At 39.8% G+C, this 23,570-nt stretch overlaps 1 protein-coding gene across 1 annotated transcript in view; it reads right to left on the bottom strand.

Annotated features, from left to right (window-relative positions):
- ntng1a (netrin g1a) overlaps positions 1-23,570 on the bottom strand; it is a 98,117-nt gene that overhangs the window by 35,887 nt on the left and 38,660 nt on the right. The window contains exon 3 of the mRNA XM_036522536.1: positions 19,247-19,890. Coding sequence (XP_036378429.1) covers positions 19,247-19,890 — 644 coding nt within the window. The remainder of the gene's footprint in view (positions 1-19,246; positions 19,891-23,570) is intronic.

Below are 23,570 nucleotides of genomic sequence, written 5' to 3'. Positions count from 1 at the left end.
TATGATTTTTGAAAACAGCTGTTAAACAAAAAGTTGAAAAGTAAAAACAATTCAAATCTGAGGGCTTGTATTCTTGCATTTAAAAAAAAACAGACATGGTGGACAAGATGCATCGGGAATCACAATCGAATCGCTACCCTTTGAATCGTAAGTGAATCGAATCGTGAGACGAGTGAAGATTCACACCTCTACATAACAGCATGGCGTGACTCTTCATTTAAGATTTTTTGCTCTATGTTAGATCAATACATGATTCATACAGCAGTCAGGTCTTACTGCAAACAAGATTTTTAATATCTCACATTGGCAGGCCTTGAAAACAGTTTTGTATTGAATTGATTGTATGAGTAATAAAGCACACTCTGATTTATAATCAGTGAAATACCATGTGTCAACATCTTTAATATGTTATATAATAGCAAATAAAGGGAAAGAAAGACCTTGGCTATTCATGTGAAATGCTGTGGAGCCTGGATGAGATAATGCGTAGTTATGATGTAAAAGCAAGCAGCAGTCAGACAAAGTGTATGTTTGACTTATCAACCTGGTTTGATATAGTCAAATGACTATTTCCCGAACGCAGCACTGTCAGTGACACTGCGGTGATATGGTCTCCCCTGAAGTGCATTAGAAGTAAAGCTCTCAACATGTAGTATTGTAAAGGCAGGTCTAACACAAAAACATCCAATGATAATATGAAAATTATAGCTTGTGTTTTTTAAAGGTAAAAAAATATATATATATCATTTTAAATGTGTATGTGAGTGCGGGTACTTCAGATGCCATATTTAATAAAAAGGGGTAGCAAAAGTCTCAGACACTGAAATGATGACTTAAGATCAGTCTCTGTCTCGGAGGGAGAGGCAAATTGAGACAGTGGGTCAATTCCACTGAGTTGAGGAGATCAATGTCTGCTCTACCCAGATCGACCCCTGGGATGGCAGGTACCACCTCGAGGTGAAATTACCTCTTTGATTTTTTTTTTTTTTAATGAAAGACAGAGCAAAAACACAGACTGTAAAAGATGCATATGTTCTTAACTGTGATTTTTTTAAGGCAAAAGAAAGTGGTACAATGGATATCTATACTGTCAGCTGCAGGGCAAAGCTCATAACAGCTGAAAAAAGAAGGCCCTGCATTGATCAGTTTGGGGTAGCAGCGGTTCCGTGGGCTCGAGACACAGAGATGCACTCTCGCAGGTTACAGTGCAAAGGGAGAGAGGTAGAAGCAGAGGATTACATGCATGCTTCAGACCCAGTACTCAAAGAGGGGCTAACCATCTAAAAACCCACTCGTCCCCAGGGGTAGTCGTAGTTTAAGGCCACATACAATGCTTATAAGAGGAAATTAAGGGCTGAGGGCATTTCTTCTGCTAAAGAGAAACACAGGGAGCCCGCTTCACGACTCGATTAATGCCAGAGGTAACAGATTGCATAAAGGAGGGTCCCTCGGCTCAATACATCAGAGTCACGGACAGGCACCTCAGAGCTGGATTTTAAGACCCTGATTATTGTGTGACATTTGACCACATTGCACATTTTCGTCTTGCTTCAACCTTCAAATGCCACAACAAGCGCCAGAAAAAAAATCTTTATAATGTCTGTGCACACACCTGTGTTTATTCTCAACTACTGTGTCAGGCAGAACGACGTTGTCGATAGTCTTGTTTGTTTGTTTGTTTAAAATGATAAGATTAAAATATCACAGTAAACACAGGTATGTGTATACCTAGTTATCTGCTTAGAGGTACACTGTGATTTTTAGGAACATTTCAGAACTGGAATCATTATTCACTTCTCTTTTTTTTCTTTTTCCATTTTCTCCCCATTTCTGGAATGTCATCATTGATGTTCAGTCCCGTTGCACAACCCCCACTGTCAATCCAGGAGAGCGTGGAAAAGAATGTGCCCTCCTCCGAGACGCGTGATGTCAGCCGCTGCTTCTTTTCACACTGCGGTCCACAAGCTAAGCTAGCACAGAGATGTGTTGGAGGAAGACGTTTCGTATGCAGCTTTGGCACATGGACCACAGGCACCCGGTTGACCAGCAGGGGTCGCTGTTGCTAATGGGACCGAAGCCCCTGCTGGTGTACCCACCCCTATCCCCGGTGGAATGAAGCCAATGTGTTCCACCTGTGAGCTCCCAGTCACTGTCGGCTAGTGACTCGGTCGGGTTCGTACCCAGGCTGTAGTGCTCAGGCTACACTCAGAACAAATGCTTTTACCGACTGAGCCACTCGGGAGCCCCATGACTATTCACTTCTTATGCATTGGTGAAAAAGGTCTCTCAAAAATGATGTAACTCATTACCAGAGCTCTCATTTGCCTCCGTATTTGTTTTTCATTGACCACAATGAGAGCTTGTGCATTATCCAGGACGTGCGTAAGTGTATCATCATTTCGTGCTTATCCTTCCTAAGAAGTGTCTAGTTTCAGGTCAGACAAGAAAAATGCCAGACAGCAGTGACACTGAGATGCAGATAATCCTTGCCAAAAAAGAAAGTAATTAATCAAAACTGTTCTACAAGAGCTGGTAGGGGATGAAACATGTAGGGGAAAAAAGTTAGTGTTAATATTGTAGTTAATCCTTCTTAAAAATGATACTAGTTAGCTTGCTCAACCAGAATGTGACTTCTGGTTTTGCCTGGGTTTTCCACCATTACCTGGTTAGTTTAGCCGCATGTGTTCATGTCATTTTGATGGCAGAGAAGCAATTTGCTTTTTATGACCTCTGCTTCATGCACAGATCACAAAGAGGGCTAAGCTGCACAGAATAACAGCCAAAATATAATTGCACAGGTCTTTTGTTGTTGTGATACTGCACGCAAACAGCTAAAAGGTACTCCCTCTTGTTGCTTCTTATATAACATCACACTTAACGCGCCCGCTCGCTGTAGCAGCTAACATCCTCTGGAATTGTCAGGTGGTGTTTCGCTGTTACGCCGAGATGAGGGAAGCGGGTCTGAAAACGCAGACGGTTCTGCAGTCCTCCGGCTTTGCCCGCTGTCACACTCTCTCTGCTGTGTTGGGATTTACGGCGCGGCGTCAAAACAAAGAGGCGCCGCTTGACTCGCATCAAAAATGCTTCCTACAAACGCAGCCTTAAAAAAAAAAAAAAAAGCCAGCAGACATAAATCCCGGTGGCCGCCGCTGATCAGAGATATCACGCAGAATGATGTGGGGAAAAAAAAAAACTCCTCCTCTGTGAAAGTTATGCTGCGTGCGCCACCAAACTTATCAAAGAGGACTGGACTGCATGCGTGATGGATACACAATCCAAGCATTACACCCACAAGATAAACATGCTGCCGTTTTTGAAACTATATGACATGCGACACAAAAAGCAGGAACTGAAATGCTACGAGGCTTATGCTAACTCATAGCCCACGTATTTTGTCGGATTATTTACTTCGTAGCGGATTTACTGTTTGACTGTAATTTCACGTGCACTTTTTATTCCAGGGGGACAGTATTGATTTTTTTCAAAACTGTGATTTGGATACATCCCTGGTGGTCAGTGCAGTGGTATGAAGGAGGCTTATCAGCTAGTTGAGGATCACAGCCTGAACTGTCAGAATGCGCCAGATGTCCTCTAATACGAAAACTGAAGGAAATCTCGAGTTTGAACATCAACACGAAGCACGCCACTTCAAAACGTGTCCCTTCACATCGGAAAAATAAGGGAATACGCCGACTGCTGTTTAATGTTTAACACTATTTTAAACCACCACTGATCTGAATACCGCTTTGAAAAGTGGTGGTAAACATGTTGACATATGGCAGTATCTTCTCCCATACCTGATAAAAGACAATATCTCATGAGATCCATGTCATGTTTATGTGCTCGGAAGCCGGATCGGCCACGCGGCGAAAGCCAAGTCTCATGATTAAAAGCACTAAATCCATCAGCAAATCTCTCAGATATGTGGAGGAGACTCTGCCTGCAATGCCAGATGCCACACACACACACCATGTGCCAACCAGCTCACAGTCTCCAACATCCCATTGCCCTGTGCCGGTATCCTCCCCCCACCATCTCTGCACTTGACTCTGCTTTAGCAGCACAATTAGAGCCACAAAAACGCCAAGCTATAATACGGAAGCTGTTAATTTAATTATTTAAATTCATGAATACTCTACGTGACTGTTTTTTCTTAGTTGTGTGGGGTGGTGGTGGTGGGGGGGTGGGGTCATGCACTCTCAGACTGAGAAAGACACTTTCCAAACCGATCACCAGGTTAAATGTTTCTGCCAAAGACATAAATCAGAGCTTGGAAGCAAATCCCACTGTGCTGAGCCTGGGCACAAGATGCTGACCAATCCCCATGGTAAGTGCACAGAGACTCCTGCCTTCCATTCTGCCAGACTCTATACAGCCCCTTTCCCATGAGGCTATGCTGAATGACAGGATGTGACTTGATGAGGGTTTGTGTGTGTGTGTGTATGTGTGAATGTGTGTGTGTGCACCCGTGACCTCAAGAAGAACCCAGCCAATCAGAGGAGAGAATGGAAGCTGCAGTGAAGGTGAGGTCAATGGGAGGATTAGTCATGAATATGTGACAAGGAGGAACATTATGTGGTTTGAAACGGGCCCAGGAACGGATGGAGAAAGCGTTCTTACATGTCTAAAAGTGCTCTCCATTAATTAAATGGGGCACTCCATGAATGTTGAATGTAGTTCCAAAAAAAAAAAAAAATTAAAAATCTCATGGTTCTTTGAATATGACTGGTTCCTCTTTTTTGCCCATCGAAGTACAATGGATGAGAAGCATTCTATTTTAATGAGAGAATAAAGCACATTATACAAATGAGCCAGCAAATGACTGAATTCCCTCATAGCCCCTCTGTTCCTAAAATTAAACCATTAACATGAATTTCAATGGGAATTAATAGTTCTGATGTAAGGATCCTGGAAAGCACACATAGCTTTGTTTCTGCCAAAATCTTCCTGAATGTGGGAGGCTGCCGTTGATGAATAGTTCTGAATAAGATCTGCTGATCTCGAAGGCTTTTTACTGTCTTCAGGCTGGGAACGACTTCCCTCCCAAGCCACGCTCTGTTCCTGTTTACCAGGATTCCATTTCTCTGTTACTGTCCGCGTGGGAGACTTGCCATTCAGGGCACACCCAGTCTCAAGCCTCAAACCCACAGCATAAAAATTCAATTACAATGTCTGTGAGCACTGCTAATTTCACAGCGAGATGCTATAAAAAAATCAATGGATAAAAATCAGAGCCACCTTATCGACTCTCCGTACCTCAAACGAGACAATTAGTGATATTTGTAATGTAGCTGGTTCAAGCGTGAGGGTTCTTTTTATTTATTTATTTATTTTTCCAGACAGGAAGACAGCACTAGCCCGGGAGCCTACAGTACCGGTCGTTTGTATGCAAGATTGATCAGAGTGGAAGAGGAGAAAAAAAAAGGTTAGATGAGTGAACGGAATGTAGATGGGGCCTGGTGATGGGCGCACCTGAATATATCCAGCCGTTCTGAGATTTGAGGCTGAATCTCCTGTCAAAAGGCTGCTATCTGTCACAGCAAGGCTGAACACTCACCACTCTAATCTGAGACCTCAGACACTGATCTCCAAGGACTCCGAGACAGAGCTTTTCCACGGAGTAGCTTCCATCTGACACCCTTTTTCCCAAACATGTGACGTCAGAATCCTTCCATCAGAAGAGGCTGAGGAAAAACTTCCACCCCTACATTAGTCTCACACTTTCCCCAAGCTGAGTAAATTCCTCTAAATGTGTGAAGGTTCGTTTGTAGGTCACATGCATAAATATGTTCACGTTTAGTATCCACGCTTAGCTCCTCTGCGAGACATTGATGGTATAGAATACATGAAACACGGGGGGGGGGATGGGGTAGTCAGCATCAGGAATCAATAAAGAAAGGCTGGCCATGGTGTATCATATCATAGGATATGTATTAATGCTCCCCGTTTTGAACAAAAAATGGATAGTGGTTGGGCACGATTACCGTATGGCAAATTTTTTGCCTGTCTTTTGTTCTGCTGTCAGTGCACCCTGCTTGAGGTGCATTTCAGACTAGCTGCTCAGGAGAATGAGACTGCTTCCGCACCAGGCTGCATGCACAAAGAATGCATCCCAGACTTTGTGGGGGTTTAACCATTCATTTTGTACAGGATGTAGACAATCACAATAATTTTGAACTTGTCATCTTGTGAATCGTGAGTCAGTGAAAGGAAAAAAAAAATAGATGTTGGTGTGTCAGTGCCACATCAGTGATTGCGTACAAGGTGATTCAAGAGCTGTATCTGCCTTTTTTTCATTACCTGGACAAGACAGATCTCGTTTTCATCCTACAAAATGTCTGTGTATTTCTACGTAAGAAATGAAATCCCGCAGGGCCTCAGATATTTGTAGGGAAATACTGGGGAAAGAGGCAAAAGGCAAAAATCTTCACTGATAAATTTCAACTGGTAATTAATAACAAAACAAAAATGTGAAAATGATGTATGGATGGATGTTTCCTCAATAAGGCTTCATCAGCATTCTAAATGAAATCAGAAACACAGTGCATTTATCATTGACTTATCCCTTCTCCTGTTCTCCAGGTATATAAGGTTTGAATTCTAATAACTCTGGTGAGGATCACCAGCTGTAGTGGTGCTGACTGGTCTCACTGCCACTGGCCATTGATGAAGTTTCAATGGACATTAGAGCATGATATGGTAATGGGTTTCTTCCCTGTTAGTGATGCAGAGGACTCAGTAAGGTAGTTGTAGGGCAGGGACTGTCCACAAAAAATAGACAACAATATTGCCGAAATGCATGAAAGACTGTACAATGCTGACTTTTTTTTTGGTCAAACTCATTGTCTCCAATAGCGCCACTAACCAAAAAATATCATATAGTAAAAATATAACAAGTAAACCCTTTTTTTGCATTTACCCCACGAAACATGCTGTTGTAACAGCTTTTCCAGCGAAAGTATTTTAGTGCATGTCTGCTTGCATGAGAAATGCCTAGAGCAACATCAAAGCAATAACAACACTGACAGAGGATGTCAAAGGCATGCTCTTGAATCTTGATGCCAACCTTGCAGTTAAAATGAAGCAAATCTAGTGAACAAAAGAACAGAAAGCATGTTTTCAAACAGGCCCCGTAAATAAGTGCTCATTCATTTGTGTTGGATATTACTGTCAATCTCAAGAGTGATACATGAATTCAGGGTTTTGAATGACAAAAAAGGGATTTCAGGGACAATAACTCCAAAGCAAATGCCTTCATTTGTGTGATATTTCACAAAATGGCTTTTATTGGTGGTGACTGGGGAGATCATTTTTTTTTTAAGCCAATTTATTTTTGAAGCAACAGGATACATTGATATTCATGTTTATGATTTTACCTCGGGGAGAGTTTATGTGTGCAGCAGCGTCTCAAGTCGCTCGTTTATTATTTACAAAAAAAACGCAAAGCTTCTAATGAGAGCTAATTAAACATCTGAGCTGAGACGTGATTGGCAGGAAACATGTCTGTATATGACATGCATCTGGTCAAACAAGCTGAAATAAACCTGCCCCTTCAATCCCTGACTGGAGGGGGGGGGGGGCGACGGCCTGACACTGCCAGGCTGCCATATGCAGACGCCTGGAAACTGGCAGCTGGGTCTTCTAGATACCGCACGTTACACTCCAGTGCTGCCAACTCGCAGAGCTGGGAATTTTTTTTCCTTTTTTTTTTTTTCCCTACCTTCACGGTTCACAGGTGTAACACTTGAGGAGGTTTGAGTGCGGGGAATATCCAATTAGAGGAAGGCGGTGTGGATGCGGGCTACACTGTTCAACCTCGACCTGACCACTTTGGTACACCGAAATCCATATCTTTGCAGATGAGTTCCTGTCAGGTTTGAACCCTCGTGTGAGCTGTCTGGGGGGTATGAGCCTCATACGGGTTATTGTGGAGATGTAAAACAAATGGAAATAAATACATTCAAGTCTGAAGACTGCCGTGAATGAAGCCAAGTTGCCGTTTCCTACTTGTTGAGTTCCAATATTAAACCTTACCTTCAGGATGAATAGCGGGAAGGATGAAGAATCAAATCAGCTTCCATTTCAGACAGTAAAGCTTCTTGTACATTGTATTCATTCCAGCAAAATTGATTGTATGTGACTTCTGCAGCCTGTGAGTTCCAATAACTAACAAGAGGGTTTTCTGTGTGAGTCAGAGTATTTGGCAAAGAATCATTCCCTGGACACACAGAATCAACCAATGCTTTTCGAGTGAAAACTACATGTAATGCTGGGTAATTGTTCAATATCCTAAAATGTGTTCAGTCAATAACTTAGAAAAACAGGTAAAGCATGCCTCATAAAATGTTATCGCTTTAATTCAAAGGCTATTTTTCAGCTGGTGATTGGATTTAAGCTGCGCAGAGGTAAAGAAGTGGAAATGCATGTGGGGGAGATCAAAGTGAACTCGGCATGAGGAGGGGATGGTGTTGCAATCACTGCGCTGAAGTCACAGAGGAGTCAAGGTCGGAATTTCAAATCTCAATGCAGGAAGGAACAGACATAATGTCTCCCCAAGATTTGTGGCATCGGAGGAAGAGCAGATTGACTGGTTGAAAACTATCCATCACAAAACAGAAATATAAATCCTACACAGGCTGGTCACTCCTTCCCATGTAGGTAGATAAATCCTCCAAAGTCAAAGTTTTCTCTTAACTGCCCAGATTCCTAAAATCTTTTCATGTATACTTTAAGGAGTGAGAGATACTTATTTTTCATCAGGGAAGGGGAGAGTTAGAAGGTGGAACGAGAGTGGCGGAAGTGATGTCAGATTTTCTTCCCTGGAGGGATGGAATTTCACCGATGCCAAGAATAACTGATAGGGCAAGTGTAAATTTTTACAGATTCAATTGGTTTCTCAGCTAGGGTGACGTAAGAAAATACTGTTTGTAGATAAATGAGATGACAGAATGATAAATTAGATGCCAGAATCAATTGGCTATGTAACTGCGCACTAATCTCAACTGAATTTTAATGGCAAGATTACAATTTCCCACAACAATCATATGACAAATAAACTTGAATGTACAGTGACCCTTGGCAGGATTCACTAGCAATCATATGCATATACAACATAATAATAAACATATGTATACATGCACACACATGCATGCCTAAAATAATAGAGAGGCATGGATGAAATCAAGTCAAATCTTGATATATAAATAAAATCACATATACATGCTGCACGTCCAGCCTAGACAAGACCATTTGAATTTGCTGATCTAAAACTGGGGAAAATCTGCAAAGCACAGCACGCGTGTTCATGGAAAGAGATTGAGACGCATTGAGAAGAAGGCACGCAAAACGACTTATTCACTTAGAATTAGCACAAATAGATTATCTGTCCGCCATTCCGTGACCCCAGCACAATCCCAGCTGGAGAAAATTAAAAAAAAAAAAAACAAGATTGACTTCTGGGGAACTTCCTGCTCAGTCAGGTGGGAATTAAGATTGAACAATTAATCATTTTATCACCAATCAATAGGTAAAACGGACGTCTCTAAGGCAGGCACATAACAGGTCTACAGTCAGACTGAAGAAATCAAAAACTCTTTTACCCTTGCTGTCAGGTCACTGTTAACTTGGATTTTAAAGTATAGAAATCAACTGAGCAAATGTCTCTCCCAGCCTCGTTTAGAAAAATCATCTGTATATAAACAGGACTGACTACATTAAGTTTTAATGTTTGCTTTATTTGATTGCAACAGACAATAAATAATGCAAACAAATTCAAAAACAACAAAATGTTTCTCTAAAATCAATATAGTATTTATTGCTAAATACAGTCCTCACACTAGGCTACGCAATGAGTATCGCCCCAGAGGGTGAGACTGTAGCTGGCTTAGAAAGTTGGATGATAGTATGTTAGATAACTGGGAATACTTGTATGTTATGAGCACTGCAGCAAACTGGCTGGCATTTGAAAGCTCTCTATATTTCCCTCATTGCCAATAATTTCTTTAATGTTTCTCTTTCCAGCATACATTCAAGAAGCATGTACTAATGTTGCACCCAGTCACTAGCAAGTTAGCTGCATTTTTTTTAGTGTTTACATTTTTCATGTTATTGACCAGCAAACATATTTCAACTGTGATGTGAAAATTCCGGCTATGTATGCATTTTCATTGCACTTTCAATTAACAATCAGTCATCAGTCATCAGTGCTTGCATGCCACTTGCTCACAATATACAAGCATAGTACTCTCTAGGAACTATCAATCAGTTCCAACTGTAAAACACTGACTAAACAACTGCTTCAGGGTGCAAATTTACATCTGACACACAACAAGTGGAAAATATTGGTTTATGCTCAATAACCTGGTCAATGTTATCCCTTTTGTTTGTTGAGTGTAATCTATACTCACCATAGCTATATGATGCTATACTATGTATGAACTAATCTTCATACTGTAATAATACTTCATATTTGTTTCTTCCACAAACAGTAGTTATAATGAGACCCAATTTGAAAGATTTAATGATAAGATTTGTTTGAGAAAAAGAGTAACTGCTGCATATATCAATATCAGAACTCAACAATAACTTAACAATAAAGGAGAAATAAGTTATACCTTGCTCAAACAACAGTAGTGCCTGCTCTCCTAAAATGTTATTTAGTCTTATGGTATTTTAATTTTATTACATCAGTGTTATAATGAAAATAATGTTGTCTTTTTGTGTCCCCCAAACCCTGTCCAGGGTGATACAATTCCCCGTGCTAAATAAAATGAGATGGATTGATTGAATGAGCTAGAAAGAGAAATGTGTGAACAAACTATGTGAGGTGTGTAGCACAACTGAAGAAAAAAAAGAATTGGTAAATGAATGGAAGTGTCAGTGCCTATGCATGAGCGGCATAACAACGGCACTGACACCAGGAAAAATAGTCCTTTTCAGAACTAAATGATTTATTGCAGTGTAAACTCCTGCACACAGTTGCTCTACATATCTGTTTGTACATGGCTGAACAATACAGTATTGTTTTCTGATTTTGTCATACAAATCAGAAGTTTTACATTTCTATCACTTTAGAATAATGATTAAGAAATCTATATTTACAAAACAGGATTTTTTGGACTTCAATAATTTATGTTATCTTCAGTAAATAAAAAAAATCATATTATGTAAATTATTATTTTTTTTAGAATAATTTTATTTATTAAAAATTTAAATTATAATATAATATATAATAGTATTTATTATAAAATGTATTAGAATAAACAGAATCTTCTCACAAAGCAAAATGTACTTCTCTGTTATTTTAGTACTAGCAAATTCATTAATGTTGGAGCTGAAAGGTGAATTGCCTATAAACTAATCACAATGCAATTTATGACTCATTGCTTTTTTTCAGACAGCAATGTAAGTCATCCCCTTCAATCACTTCATATTCATTAGCAATTTGATTTTCAAGCAAAATCTTGCACTTTGTTCACTTAGCATGGAATGTACTGAGAATGATCACTGCATACTACAACGCATGCTTCTTTCTAACTGCTCTCACATAGCACAGTATGTTACCTTATCTGTCTCATGTAGTCGGGGCAGAATTTCTCAATGACATGATAATCACTTTACAGCCATTTCAGATCAGAATGTATCAATAAAAAAAAAGAAAAGACAGCAAGTCCTGCAGCTATTTTTTTTTTCTTATTGTGTAATAAGAAATGTGTTATGAGTGTTATAACACTACTTTATGGACATATTTTCCAAATATAAAAAACAAACACAGAGAGATATTACATTACTCAAAATATTACACTACATTCAGAACTGTGCTCCTATTTATCTCCTCTGACATTTGAATACGTTAACGCCTTGGCTCTGATTTTGTGCAGGCAAATGTAGCCAGAAGTTTTATGATGCCTCTGGTTCTGCCATTTATTAAAACATAATTAAGGGGACAGCTTGTATGTAGATAAATTATAAATTGTTGATTCATTTTTTAAAAGGTGATAATCTCCATGCTGTATATGATCATTCATCTAACTCTGATCACATTAGTTCATTTTCATGTGTTAAACATTTTACAGCTTGATACCATACTGACCAGACCTTAAATAAATAAATAAATATGTAAGGAGAAATTGCATTTGAGTATGAATCCAGGTGTATGGTATGCCTTTGAACTGAAACTCCATTGATATTTCTATGGTTTAAAAAAAGCTCCTGTCATGTCCCAATCATCTCATTGTGAGACATGCTTGAGACAGGAGAAACAATTTTGGAGACTCCTCCTGGTATTTTCATAGCTCACAATTACATTTTACCAAGTGGTTTCTCAAGAGCAAAGAAGCATTGAAAATGGAAAAAAGGCATTGAAAACACAATCTTAATTCAACCCTGGCCTCATTTTAGTCTAGGACAAAGAAACTAGAAATAATGGCAATTTGCAGCTGATACTTTTCCATCCTTTGGGTATGTATGAAATCGTTTTGCAAAGCACTACAGAAAAGTGGTTCCATCCATATTTCCCAGACGGTCTTCAGTTGTACTGTACAGTACAAAATTAATGTATGGAATTGTAGGAGCAGGCTGCATGAGACATAGAATAGATTACATTCTGGCAGCAGATCTGTAATTCAATGTGCTGTAAGTATGTGCCACTGTACATGTGCATACATCTGTATAAACCCGTGTTCAGCTTTGCTTATGCTTTTTTACTTTTTGACCCACAATATGAACCCAACCATAACCCCAAAATTTTGTATGAAAAAGTAGATTTGACAAATCTTTACCTTTGGATCTTAAAGCAAATGAATGAATTATTATCGGAAAAAATGAGTAATAGGTCTTGGAGAAAGTGACAAAAAAATGTAATTGTGCACACACTGTAATAGACCCTGAATTGATATTTATAATTCAACAGTAATGTCGTTGATGGACTAGATAATATGTCTGTGAGCCAACAACCCATTTCCAGTGAGGCACGGTCTCCTGTAAACAAGGGATCAACAGCATTTACCTAAAACAGCAGACAGTAATGAAATCCGATCAATGGCAATCATATTTGCCAGAATTCAGCATTATATTAAAGAATAACGCTGCACAGAGAAACACTTTTCAATCACAGTATTGATTCAGCAAAGTATACTCTTCGTACACTTTGTTTTGGAAAATCACATTGAATTTAATGCCATTTATTCAGTAAATTTACTGAATGTACTCATTTACTTATTTTTGTGAATATACTAATATAAAGTTCAGGTTGTGCGTGCTTATGACTCGTATGTGCTTGAGGAAACTTTGCTATCATTCCACTCTAGCCATGAACACAGATATTAATGTGAGGTATCCTTGCAATGTGCTGTTTTGGAGATACACTGGCTCACTAAGAGATAGGACGTGGATGGAAGGAGATTGGACGATTTCGCTTTACACATTTTAATACAGCAGAGAAGTGTGCCATCTGTTTGGTCCATACAAAGGATTTACCGATCCACCTCCAGTCAACAAGAGTTTGGGAGGAATACTGAACTCACTCCAAAAGAGAAGCACAAGAAATCGGGAAGCTTTTCTCCCTTTTTGATGATTGGTATATGGAGAAACCATATGAAATAACACCTGGAAATCAGGCCCATCTCATTCAGTGTACTTCCAATGACACTATAGCTTGAAAGCTTGAAATTGATTATAATTTGACTAAGCATGCATTGCATTCTACCCCTACTCTCGTTAGCTGCGATACGTTTGACCTCAGCCATAATCATGAGTTGCGTCTGAAGGTCATGGACGGTAACGTTATTATTTCATGTGGATAAGCTCTGATAAATGCAGAATTCTGTTGGGCCTAATACTAGTCAGGTACTTCATTCCATCTAATATCATTTTACATGGAAAAAAATATCAGCCTGCTCAACATTGATTTTTTAAAATAATTATTCATTGGCTTTTGAGGATAAAATTAGACACGGATTTTTGCAATGTTTAAAAAGTAATGAAGAGCAGACTGATCCATGGAAATCTCAGGGCAGATAAAAAATGAGCAGCAGAATGTACTAGGCTATTGGCTTTGAGTGATGTGGAGGGCTGTCTTTTTTCACTTCTACTCTGAACTCTCAGTTTTGCTGATGCAGAGGGACAGACAGCTTGACAAATATATTTTAGCCAAGATGTCTGTATTATTCACTATTATGCCATGAATAAATCCTTATTTTGATATTATTTTAAGCATCCTGGCTCGATCTCTGCTACAATTTTCTGTGGTCCTGCAGCCATATATAATTGAATATTATGAAATCAACACAAATGTTAAATGTTGCAGGAAACAACTTTTGGTATGCCTTGCTGAAAGATATCTTCTTTGAATATTTACCACATATTCTTCCCCCTTTTTTCTTACTGACCTACTTTGCAACATGAAACATTGCACTGGCGTTTGATTTTGTTCAGTTCTATAACGAGACAAATTTTAGGGATCACAACTCTCAGTGTCAGCATTTTACATGTGCCTTACATTTTACTCCTGAACTCCTGAACTCAGATGCTCCAACATTCAGTTTGCCATTAATAATCTGCATAAAGCGCCTTGCAAGAAATCTTCAAGCACAGAGGTATGCCCATGTTTTGTACAGTGTATAATTTGTGCATTTGCTTTTTTATAATTATGTGTACTGGGTTTTGGTTATAATAACAACAAAAGATATACATATACAACTAGATCACCAGAACAACACATCTTTACACTGACCAAACCCCACACACTCATGCCCCATCTCCACACCTCTTAGCTTTAACATATATTGAGACACACATATAAGACACACTCACAATCACACATATACACATACATGTGGTTCTCCTTCCTGTGGTTCCCCCGCCTGGTCCCCGCTTCTGTTGTAACCTTTAATTATAAGGCTTCATATATATATCTATCTCATGCCATATTCTACTAAATTGTTCCCTTTTATTTCTGTCCTCATTGTCTTTTCTATAGTTAAATAATATTTCATAATTCCCTTCCATGCCTGCATGGATGGGGTCTGTACATCCTTCCAATGCTTTAAAATAAGTTTTTTTATACACCAGGGAGGAGTACAGAACCTGCCAGCCAATAGGGTACATCAGATTGTCTATCCTCTGCAAAATGCATTGCATGGGTGTTAATCTCAGTTTTACAAATATTAGTCACCCACTTCTGAATTTCAAGACAAACTTTTTTTTCACATTTCCAGAAAGCATGTATGAGGGTGTCTTCCTGAGAACCACATTTTACAGACACAACAGAAGAGGAGGGGTCGAATTTATGTATTTTAACTTTAGTATAACATATTCTTGTCATAATCTTATATTGTGTCAATCGCAGATTTTCATTAATGGTGATTTTGTTGGTTAGATACAGACATTTTTTCCATGTTAAATTTGTATCTGTGATGTTAAGATCTTTATTCCATTTATCGTATAATTTTTGCAAGGAGTAATTATCTACTTGTGCTCCTATTAAATAGTTATATACCTTACCTATCGATTTATTTATTTTTTTCTCCAGTGTTTATAAATAACTTCTCAATAGATGTTGGTTCCACATCATAATTTAACACAAAATTCAGCCTTTCAGTTGTAAATATTTAAATATTTCATTGTTCTTAAGCTAAATTTGTTTTTAAGCTTTGTTCAAATGACAAAACATTTTATAGGCTACAATATCCGAAAATGTTGCTAATTCCACTTTTGATCCATGTGTTCCAATTTAGTTTTGAGTTTTGGATGGTGATGGATGGATTGTTCCAAAGATAGGTATTCTTTGGCACACTAATGTGAACCCCTAAGATAATTTGTGTATTTGCTAATGCACATTCAAACTAAAAAAACCCTTTAATCTTTAGTAGTGATTTTATGTTCATACATTCAGTAAAAATGTACAATTGTATTTTCAAGACCAAATTAAATCTTGTATTGTATGAGGTCAAATTCTGCACACAGTTTCTCAAACATAAATTTCATGGAAATTCTTGGCTGTCCAAATGTGAAAATAAATATTTAATAATTCCTTTGTATGACATGTTTTACTGAGTGAGGTACAAGAAGTGGAATTATGTCTTTGACTTAGTTGAATTGCTCTCAGCGTATGATCCTATTGCTTTGGTATCTTTCTGTAGAGTATAAATAGGGATTACCCAGATTGTATGTTGCTGATAAGTTACATATTTAGAACTAAACATGAAATTATATCAAGGATTGATAATATAAAGTCACACAGTAAGTGATGCAGTGAACTCTGCTGCCATCTTAGGCTGTCAATCACTGATTTGTAGCATTCAAATTCTTTGCTCACCAATGCTAATACTTGGTTCAAATCAGTGTGATAACAGGCAACATGCAAATGACTGAATTTGTTGTGTTGACTCTTTTTGCCGCTATATTTTGCCTGCACAAACACATACACACATGCACATGGACAAACTCTCTCTCTCTCTCGTTCTCTCTCTATCTCACACACGCACACACGCACACACGCACACACACACACAAAATTTCTCACTTGCTGATAGTTCTGTTTAATTTGCCAAAACAGGAGGCAATTCCAAATTCCAAATTGATTTGTTGGGAAAGGGAGGGAGTTCAATGTGGTTACCCATTTGCAGCATTAAAATTATTTCTCCACTGTCACACAACACATCCTGGGTTCACCATCTCCATGGTAATGGCCAAGGCTTAGAGAAATACAGAGCACAATCACACTGAAAGCCACAGTAAAACAGGTGAAACACGAAATTGGTACAAAAAAAGCCGCTGTCAGATGGGTATTGCAGTAAGTTGTTGGAACCAGTGCTATTGTGCAAGGATAAGAAAGGATATGGCATTCTCGTGAACTACTCTTGCTTCTTCTCCAATGTGACATTTCTCTTGCAGATTTGAATTCAGGATTAGAATTTTTACCTGTACATATCATCTCTGCAATACAAAAGGAACCCTGAGGAGGGCTTTCATAGTGATAAGTCAAAGGCAGAAAATACACAGGATATATACATACACAGGATAAAATACACAGGATAACCCTAAATCATCCATCTCCTTAGCTGGCAGTGAGCACTAAACACATCAGCAGTACTCTAAGTTGAGTCCAGAAATAATGTACCCAGGCCTGCGTAATTTCACCAACATCTGGAATATTACTAATTCAACAGCACCACAACCAATATTAACCCCAGCTTTGACAACCTTTCACTGTGGTCTTCTTAGGAACCTCATCAGGCTGCAGTGAGAACCAACAGATTGATAACAATGACAGCTTTAGCTTCTGCTCCAAAAGCCACCTTAACCTGACTTAACCCAACTCCACACATCGACTATCACGCCCTGCTCAGCTCCCGCTGAGCGTAAGTCAGTCGACTCTGCGGATGCAAATATATTCAAATGATGCTTAGCGTTACTGCTTCAGAATTCCACTTCCTTTAGTCTGACATTCAAAGTCAGAGTGCTGTTCCCCATAATACCTCAGTCTGTCTGCCTCACTGATGCCTCCCCAGTGGTTATCACAAAAAATCTGCAGCAAGCTCTTTTAGTCATGAGATTAGTCTCCTTCTGATTAAGCAGGAGTCTAATTGTTCTAATCCGCCACTGAACTCCGCTGAATTTAACTTTGGAGTGCTCAGTTGAGAATCACTGAAGAGCTTTCTTCCCTGGCATTATGAATTTAAGTTATCTCAGCATATACCAACTGGTGTTAGCTCAATTTGGGAAACGAGTGAATTTTCATTCATGTTGCTCTCATGATGAGTAACCACATGCTATATAGGGATATTGATTAGACAAGTGTCATGACCTAATGCATTTGATGCTATCCTTTATGCCGTCTGCCAGCTAACAAATGGCAGACCAAGTTTGTTTCTAAATTAAAGCAAGATATATAGTTGAAAGGGATTACTTTAATTAAGAATCCCGCCAACAAAGAGGTACTGCAAATTAATGGAGGAGGGATTCCCTGACTGGCAAAGAGGGTGGTCTAAAAAGGTACGTGGGTTATTAAATCTTTGCACTAATAAGGCCGTGTAGCAGGAAGCAGACAGGCTAAATGGAAATACCTGTGGTGAAATGGTAGCAGCCAGTGCCCTGGGAGGCCAGATTCATAATTATCCCTTACAGATAGGTGAAGAATGAAAATGGCTATTTTAGATTTCTGCCTCAGGCATTTTACATCAGTCCATAGTTTAATATTTCTTATGCTTTTCAACATTTTTTAATGTAGCTTCCACTGAATTAAACTTTAATTAATTACACAAGTGTTGCATATCTGGGGATCCAGAACATTAAATTGCAGATTTTATGTACCTTGATTTTTTTTTTTTTTGTGGTGTTAAAAATTTTGCCTGAACTATTTTTGTTTGAAAGTCCTCATTCATGTATAATAGACAATCTCACTGCATATTAATGCAATTATTTACCATGAAAAAGTGGTAAAAATATCAAGGAAAGAGGCATACGGTTAGACGGGAAGAATTCCATTACTTAGATGCTTTCCAGGCTTCAGATTTGATAGAAGAAATCCATATTTCTGCTCTCCACGCTCCCATAAACAATAAGCATAATAAAAAAAGATTGAATCAGGCAGTATCTATCCTTATTTTTCTCTTGTGGCACACATGGCTTAGATATTCCATCTATCACCTCATTCACTGCTGCATCCTTGCTGAGTTTTTAACATTCTTGCACAGTTCATACCTTCACTACCCAATGTAGAAGACTGCTCATTAACTATGTGTTTTAAAAAATACATTTGTTTTTTCTTGGTTTGTCACACTGCCTGTAACCAGTGTTCTATTCTTGCAATACACACAACCATATGCACATATAAATGTAAATATGTAAATGTATATATTTTCCCTTAAATAATGGATGACATACTTTGTGTGAATCTTTTTTGCAGCATTTTCAAATTGCATTCAACCAAGTGCAACACAAAAAATATGGAAAACACAAAAAATGGGAAATTGCTAGGTAGATCAGAGCAGGAGATATCTGTGAGAATCTCTTTGCTCACACTGAACAGCTGAAGCAGAAGTGACATTTTATGACCAAAACTAGATAGAAAGCGACAAATACACACTCCATTTTGCTAGAATTCTTCTGGTTTTTTGACCATGGGGTATTAAACTTATACTTACAGGGCATTAAAAACAGGTCGTTTCTGATGGATCAAATGTTTGGTGTCAGATAAGCCTAAATCGATAAAACATGACAGTGGAGATTTCTGATATGATCTTACCTCCCTTGCACCTTGATGTCAGATATGGCATAGAAGTAGCGGGACAAGTTGTTCTCGTCCACCATGGTAGCTCCTGTTGCAGGCCTGAGGAGCCGAATTCTGAGGTCAGTGATAGTGAAGAAGTCTCTCAAGTTTTTTGTGGTGTCCAGCTGCCCGTACAGAGAGGCCATGTTGTGGAGCCGGGGTCCGGCGAAAAGGGCGAACCTGTCTTTGATCTCGAAGCGAACCGTTTTGTCGTACTTCCACACATAGCCCCTGGAGTAGTCCTCGGTGCAGATAATGTCCAGCAGAGTCTGCTGGGTGAGGTCGTTGACCGTCTTGGGCTCCATGATAAAAGCGTCCAGGCAGTCCGTGGCATAAAACTGGTACGGCTGCCAAGTTCGACCGTAGTCCAGGGATTTCTCTAGCACCATTTGCTCTGGGCGACCGGACTCAAATGTTATTACGATGTCATCTATCAGCTCTATGGTTTTGTTCCAGGACAGGGTGATGTTAACCAGCAGCGGCTTGGGGTACTTCCTCCAAGACGTCGACTGCCAGAACGTAGTTGGATTTCGACCTTCAAAATCAAACATCAACTCAGGGGGGTGTGCCAGCTCCTCTGTACTTGCATCACACTCGTTATTGCACATGTAAGGGTTTTCCTGGAGGAGAGAGAGGGAGAGAGAGAGAGAGAGAGCGCGCAAGAGGGTTAACAAGTTGACAATAATACAGCTGTTATCTCTTTTTTTAACAAGCTTTTGACTCTCATTCTGTGTTGATTAAAGACATTGACTCTCTTCATTGGAGGAGGCCCGGTAAAAACACTATAGGCCTCTGCACGCGTAGAGTGGGGTTGAGGACGTGTCGTGATTGCAATTGTAATTGATGTGCTTGTTGAGCTTGTGCACCAGCTGTAGTAGGAGGGGATCCAGATGAGAAGGTGTTATAAAACACCCAGCATGACATCCATTTTTTATGGAGCGGTTTCTGTTGAACGCATGCTCACAGACACAGTAAACAGAAGAAGTCAGACAGTGGTATCGCATTCTCAACACGACAGTATACACTTTATGCAGTGGTCCCTACTCATACAATTTCAAATCTGATTCATCGCAGTCTGTGCTCAGGTAGATGATTAGTGGAAATAAATGTTAGGCAATAATGTATATGTAGCCCATATATCATCTAACCACAAATTTGGCACACTGGCCACTGGTACAGATTTGTCTATATATATGAAGGGTGACACAAGCTGAACATCTTCCCATACATATGTGCTGTGAGATGCATAGAGAAGAAATGTAATGGAAAAAACCCTCTTTCCTTTTGTTTCAAGTGGTATATACGGCTGCAAAGTTTTAGCCCTTAGAGGTCTTCAAATTTATCAAGCCCTTTCCCTGACATGTCCTTTTTTAAAAAACATTTGTACTGTTTGCTACAAATCATTAGACCACATTGTACTACAATCTCTGGGGCTTCATGCAGACATCTGCTAGCCTATTAGCTGTGGGCTAGGGGAAGCACTTCAAGGAAGGACCTTTCCTGAGATACTTGCTCCAATTTATCAGGGCAAGATAATCCACCACTTGATGAGGCTAGAGGTGTCTGTGTCTTTGTGGGGCTCATGGTCATGGTGATCGGAGTAGTTATCTCTGATGCAGACAGGCAGGAGATAGCAGGGTGAAAGGAGGGGGGGGGGGTGTTCCTGCTAATAAGCTTTTACTTTACCTTGTCCTCCAAGGCAAGGTGAAAATGAAACGCTGCATTGCCAGCCGTTTAGCCTTCCAGCTTGTTGAGAGTCGCATTGATACCCCTATTCAACGATCTCCCCCCAGTCTATTCAGAAGAGCAGAGACTGCGTGTCTCTGAATAAGCTGTGCCTGCAGGTTGAACGCTGTATGTGTGGGTCTTGTTTGGGAATCTAGCTTCACAAGCAGAGGTTAGGGGTGCTGTTATTTACTATCTATTACATCAGCAGGCAAAACAAAGGACAACATGTGTGGTGCTTAAATCTGTTGAGGCTGAATGGCTGGCTGAGGTGAGCAGTACATAATATATCCCCAGTTACAGACCCAGGATGATTATCATCCCAAACGCACACACACAGATACAGTACAAACAGACACACAAGCACCCACTCACATACACACAGCCCGATACAGGGCAGCCTTTGTGGATAGACACTAACGGTCAGGTTAGAACCTTTCATTAGAGTCTCCTCTGGTACTCATTTAACAACAAAATACGACCTTATGACGATCAATAACCTCTCTGGTCACTCCAAACCCGAGCCTATGGAAAAGCGCTGAACACGGGCACTGAAAATCAATGGGAACGCTCCCGTTTTATTTTACGGCACTGAGTGCTCTATTACGGGATTAATGGTTTGGCGCACATTAAAATAATTGACATCACTACCATTGCAGACCAGGATCTGTAATTATAGAAGATGTTTCTATTAATCCTAATCTGATCATCAGAGACAAGGGATCAGATGAGAGTCGTGTATTTCATAAGATGATGACAGTCGCTTGATCATAAAGGTCATGCTAAATTGCTGCTAATGATGTCTCCCCCACAGAAAAAAAACCAGGTGAGGTTAATCCAATATCCCGTGTCATTGATGAAGTGAGGAAGAGCGCCTGTCTGAGCAGGAACTCAGTCACAAACTCAGTCGGCTGCACTAATCTGGTGGCCGTCCGGCACATCAAAAGCGTTTCTCTGTAATTTCAACATCTGGCCACAGAAGTCATATCACAAACATTTGCGTTTTTCTCTGCCCCCCGTCCCCCAAAACACACACAAACACACACACACACACCTCACACAAATACTGCTAGGCTTCAAGGGGAAACTGTAAAGCATTCTTCTAATGCTCAGCCTCCCAATGTTTTAGATTTGCGATATATAACAAATGACACGATTTGCCTAATTGTCATATGGAGTGAATTGTCACATGGAGGAGGTGCTGTGATTGAACTGAAACACCTCATTTGTTCTGGCTCTGTCAGCTGTGTTACTAACATTGTCGTTTCTGCAATACCTCTCATTTGACAACTGATGTTCTTGGCACCTGTACTGAAAAATCCAAAAATCCAAGTCTAATCGCCTGGAGCAGTAATGCCCGCTATCTACGTTTAAAAATGGATAATACTAACACGTACGTAGTTAACAACAGTGATAATTAGTCCTAACATCATATAAGAAGGTGGAAGCAGCAGTGAAGTGTAATGGTAAGGAGCAGGACTGCTAACCAAAAAGTCGCTGGTTTGATTCCCTGATAGGGCACTGCTGTTGTACCCTTGGGCAAGGTGCTTAATCCACAACTGCCTCAGTAAAATGGATAAAACTGTAACCCATGTAGGTTGCTCCGGACAAGAGCATCTGCTAACTGACAATAATGTAATGTAAAATGGGATGCAATGAAAACTAACAAAAAAGCAGTCTAGTCTAAATCTAAAAATTTACACAGAAAAACAGGCTAAGACACCAAAGACACCTTTCCCCATCCCTGGCACATATGTCTATGTTGCTGAGTTTTAACAGGAGGAAGATATAGCCTTTCAGACTGACAGGCATTGCCTTCCGATTCACTGATAGAGGATGTGGCTAGGGAATATAAATTTACTGTCCACTGACAGGGATGGCTGATATATGGGCCTAACCAATCAAACAAATCCTTTTGTGTGACAGATGTTTCTGACTTGTAACCCAGATCACAGATTGCTCGCTCTCCTGCCCGGCCCCTCCTCTCGCCTGCTCTCCCCCGGTGCACGCTTATCCTCTCAGCGCACACACATCAAAACACAGCAAACAAAGGAAATCTAAGGTTCGCATCCACCTTCTCATTTTCTTAAACACCCCCACACGGCAATTGACTTTAAATTTATACGTTTCACAAATGCAGGCGTTACCTTCCACAGCCGCGCAGATGTATTCATTTCCTGAGAGATGTTAACTGCAAACAAATCGGCCTCGATGAGATCCGGATCTGCGCAAGTGTCATTTATGTCCCGATTGGGGGGAAAAAAGTGGATTTTAATGATGCCTCTCCTTAGTCTATAATTCATATGCCTGGACTGTTGAGAGAGGGATCATCTTGGGAATGCAACAGCCACTTTCATTTTTGATGAATGGGCTTCATTTATCTTTCTTCTTTCCAGGGGAGACGAGAGGTAGACATACTGGAGACATCCTGATTTGACATTTGTTTGCGAGGCTTATTTGACAACATTTCCAGATGTCACTGAATGAGAAATCACACATAAAACCTGCGCTCCTTGGGCACATAGTGTATCACTCTCTCATGTTGTTTACCTTTAAAAAAAAGCAAAAAAAAAAA

This window comes from Megalops cyprinoides, chromosome 2 (assembly GCF_013368585.1).
Source record: "Megalops cyprinoides isolate fMegCyp1 chromosome 2, fMegCyp1.pri, whole genome shotgun sequence".
NCBI classification, from domain to species: domain Eukaryota; kingdom Metazoa; phylum Chordata; class Actinopteri; order Elopiformes; family Megalopidae; genus Megalops; species Megalops cyprinoides.
The sequence above is the reverse complement of the archived record's forward strand: the minus strand, read 5'-3'. Positions and strand labels throughout refer to the sequence as shown.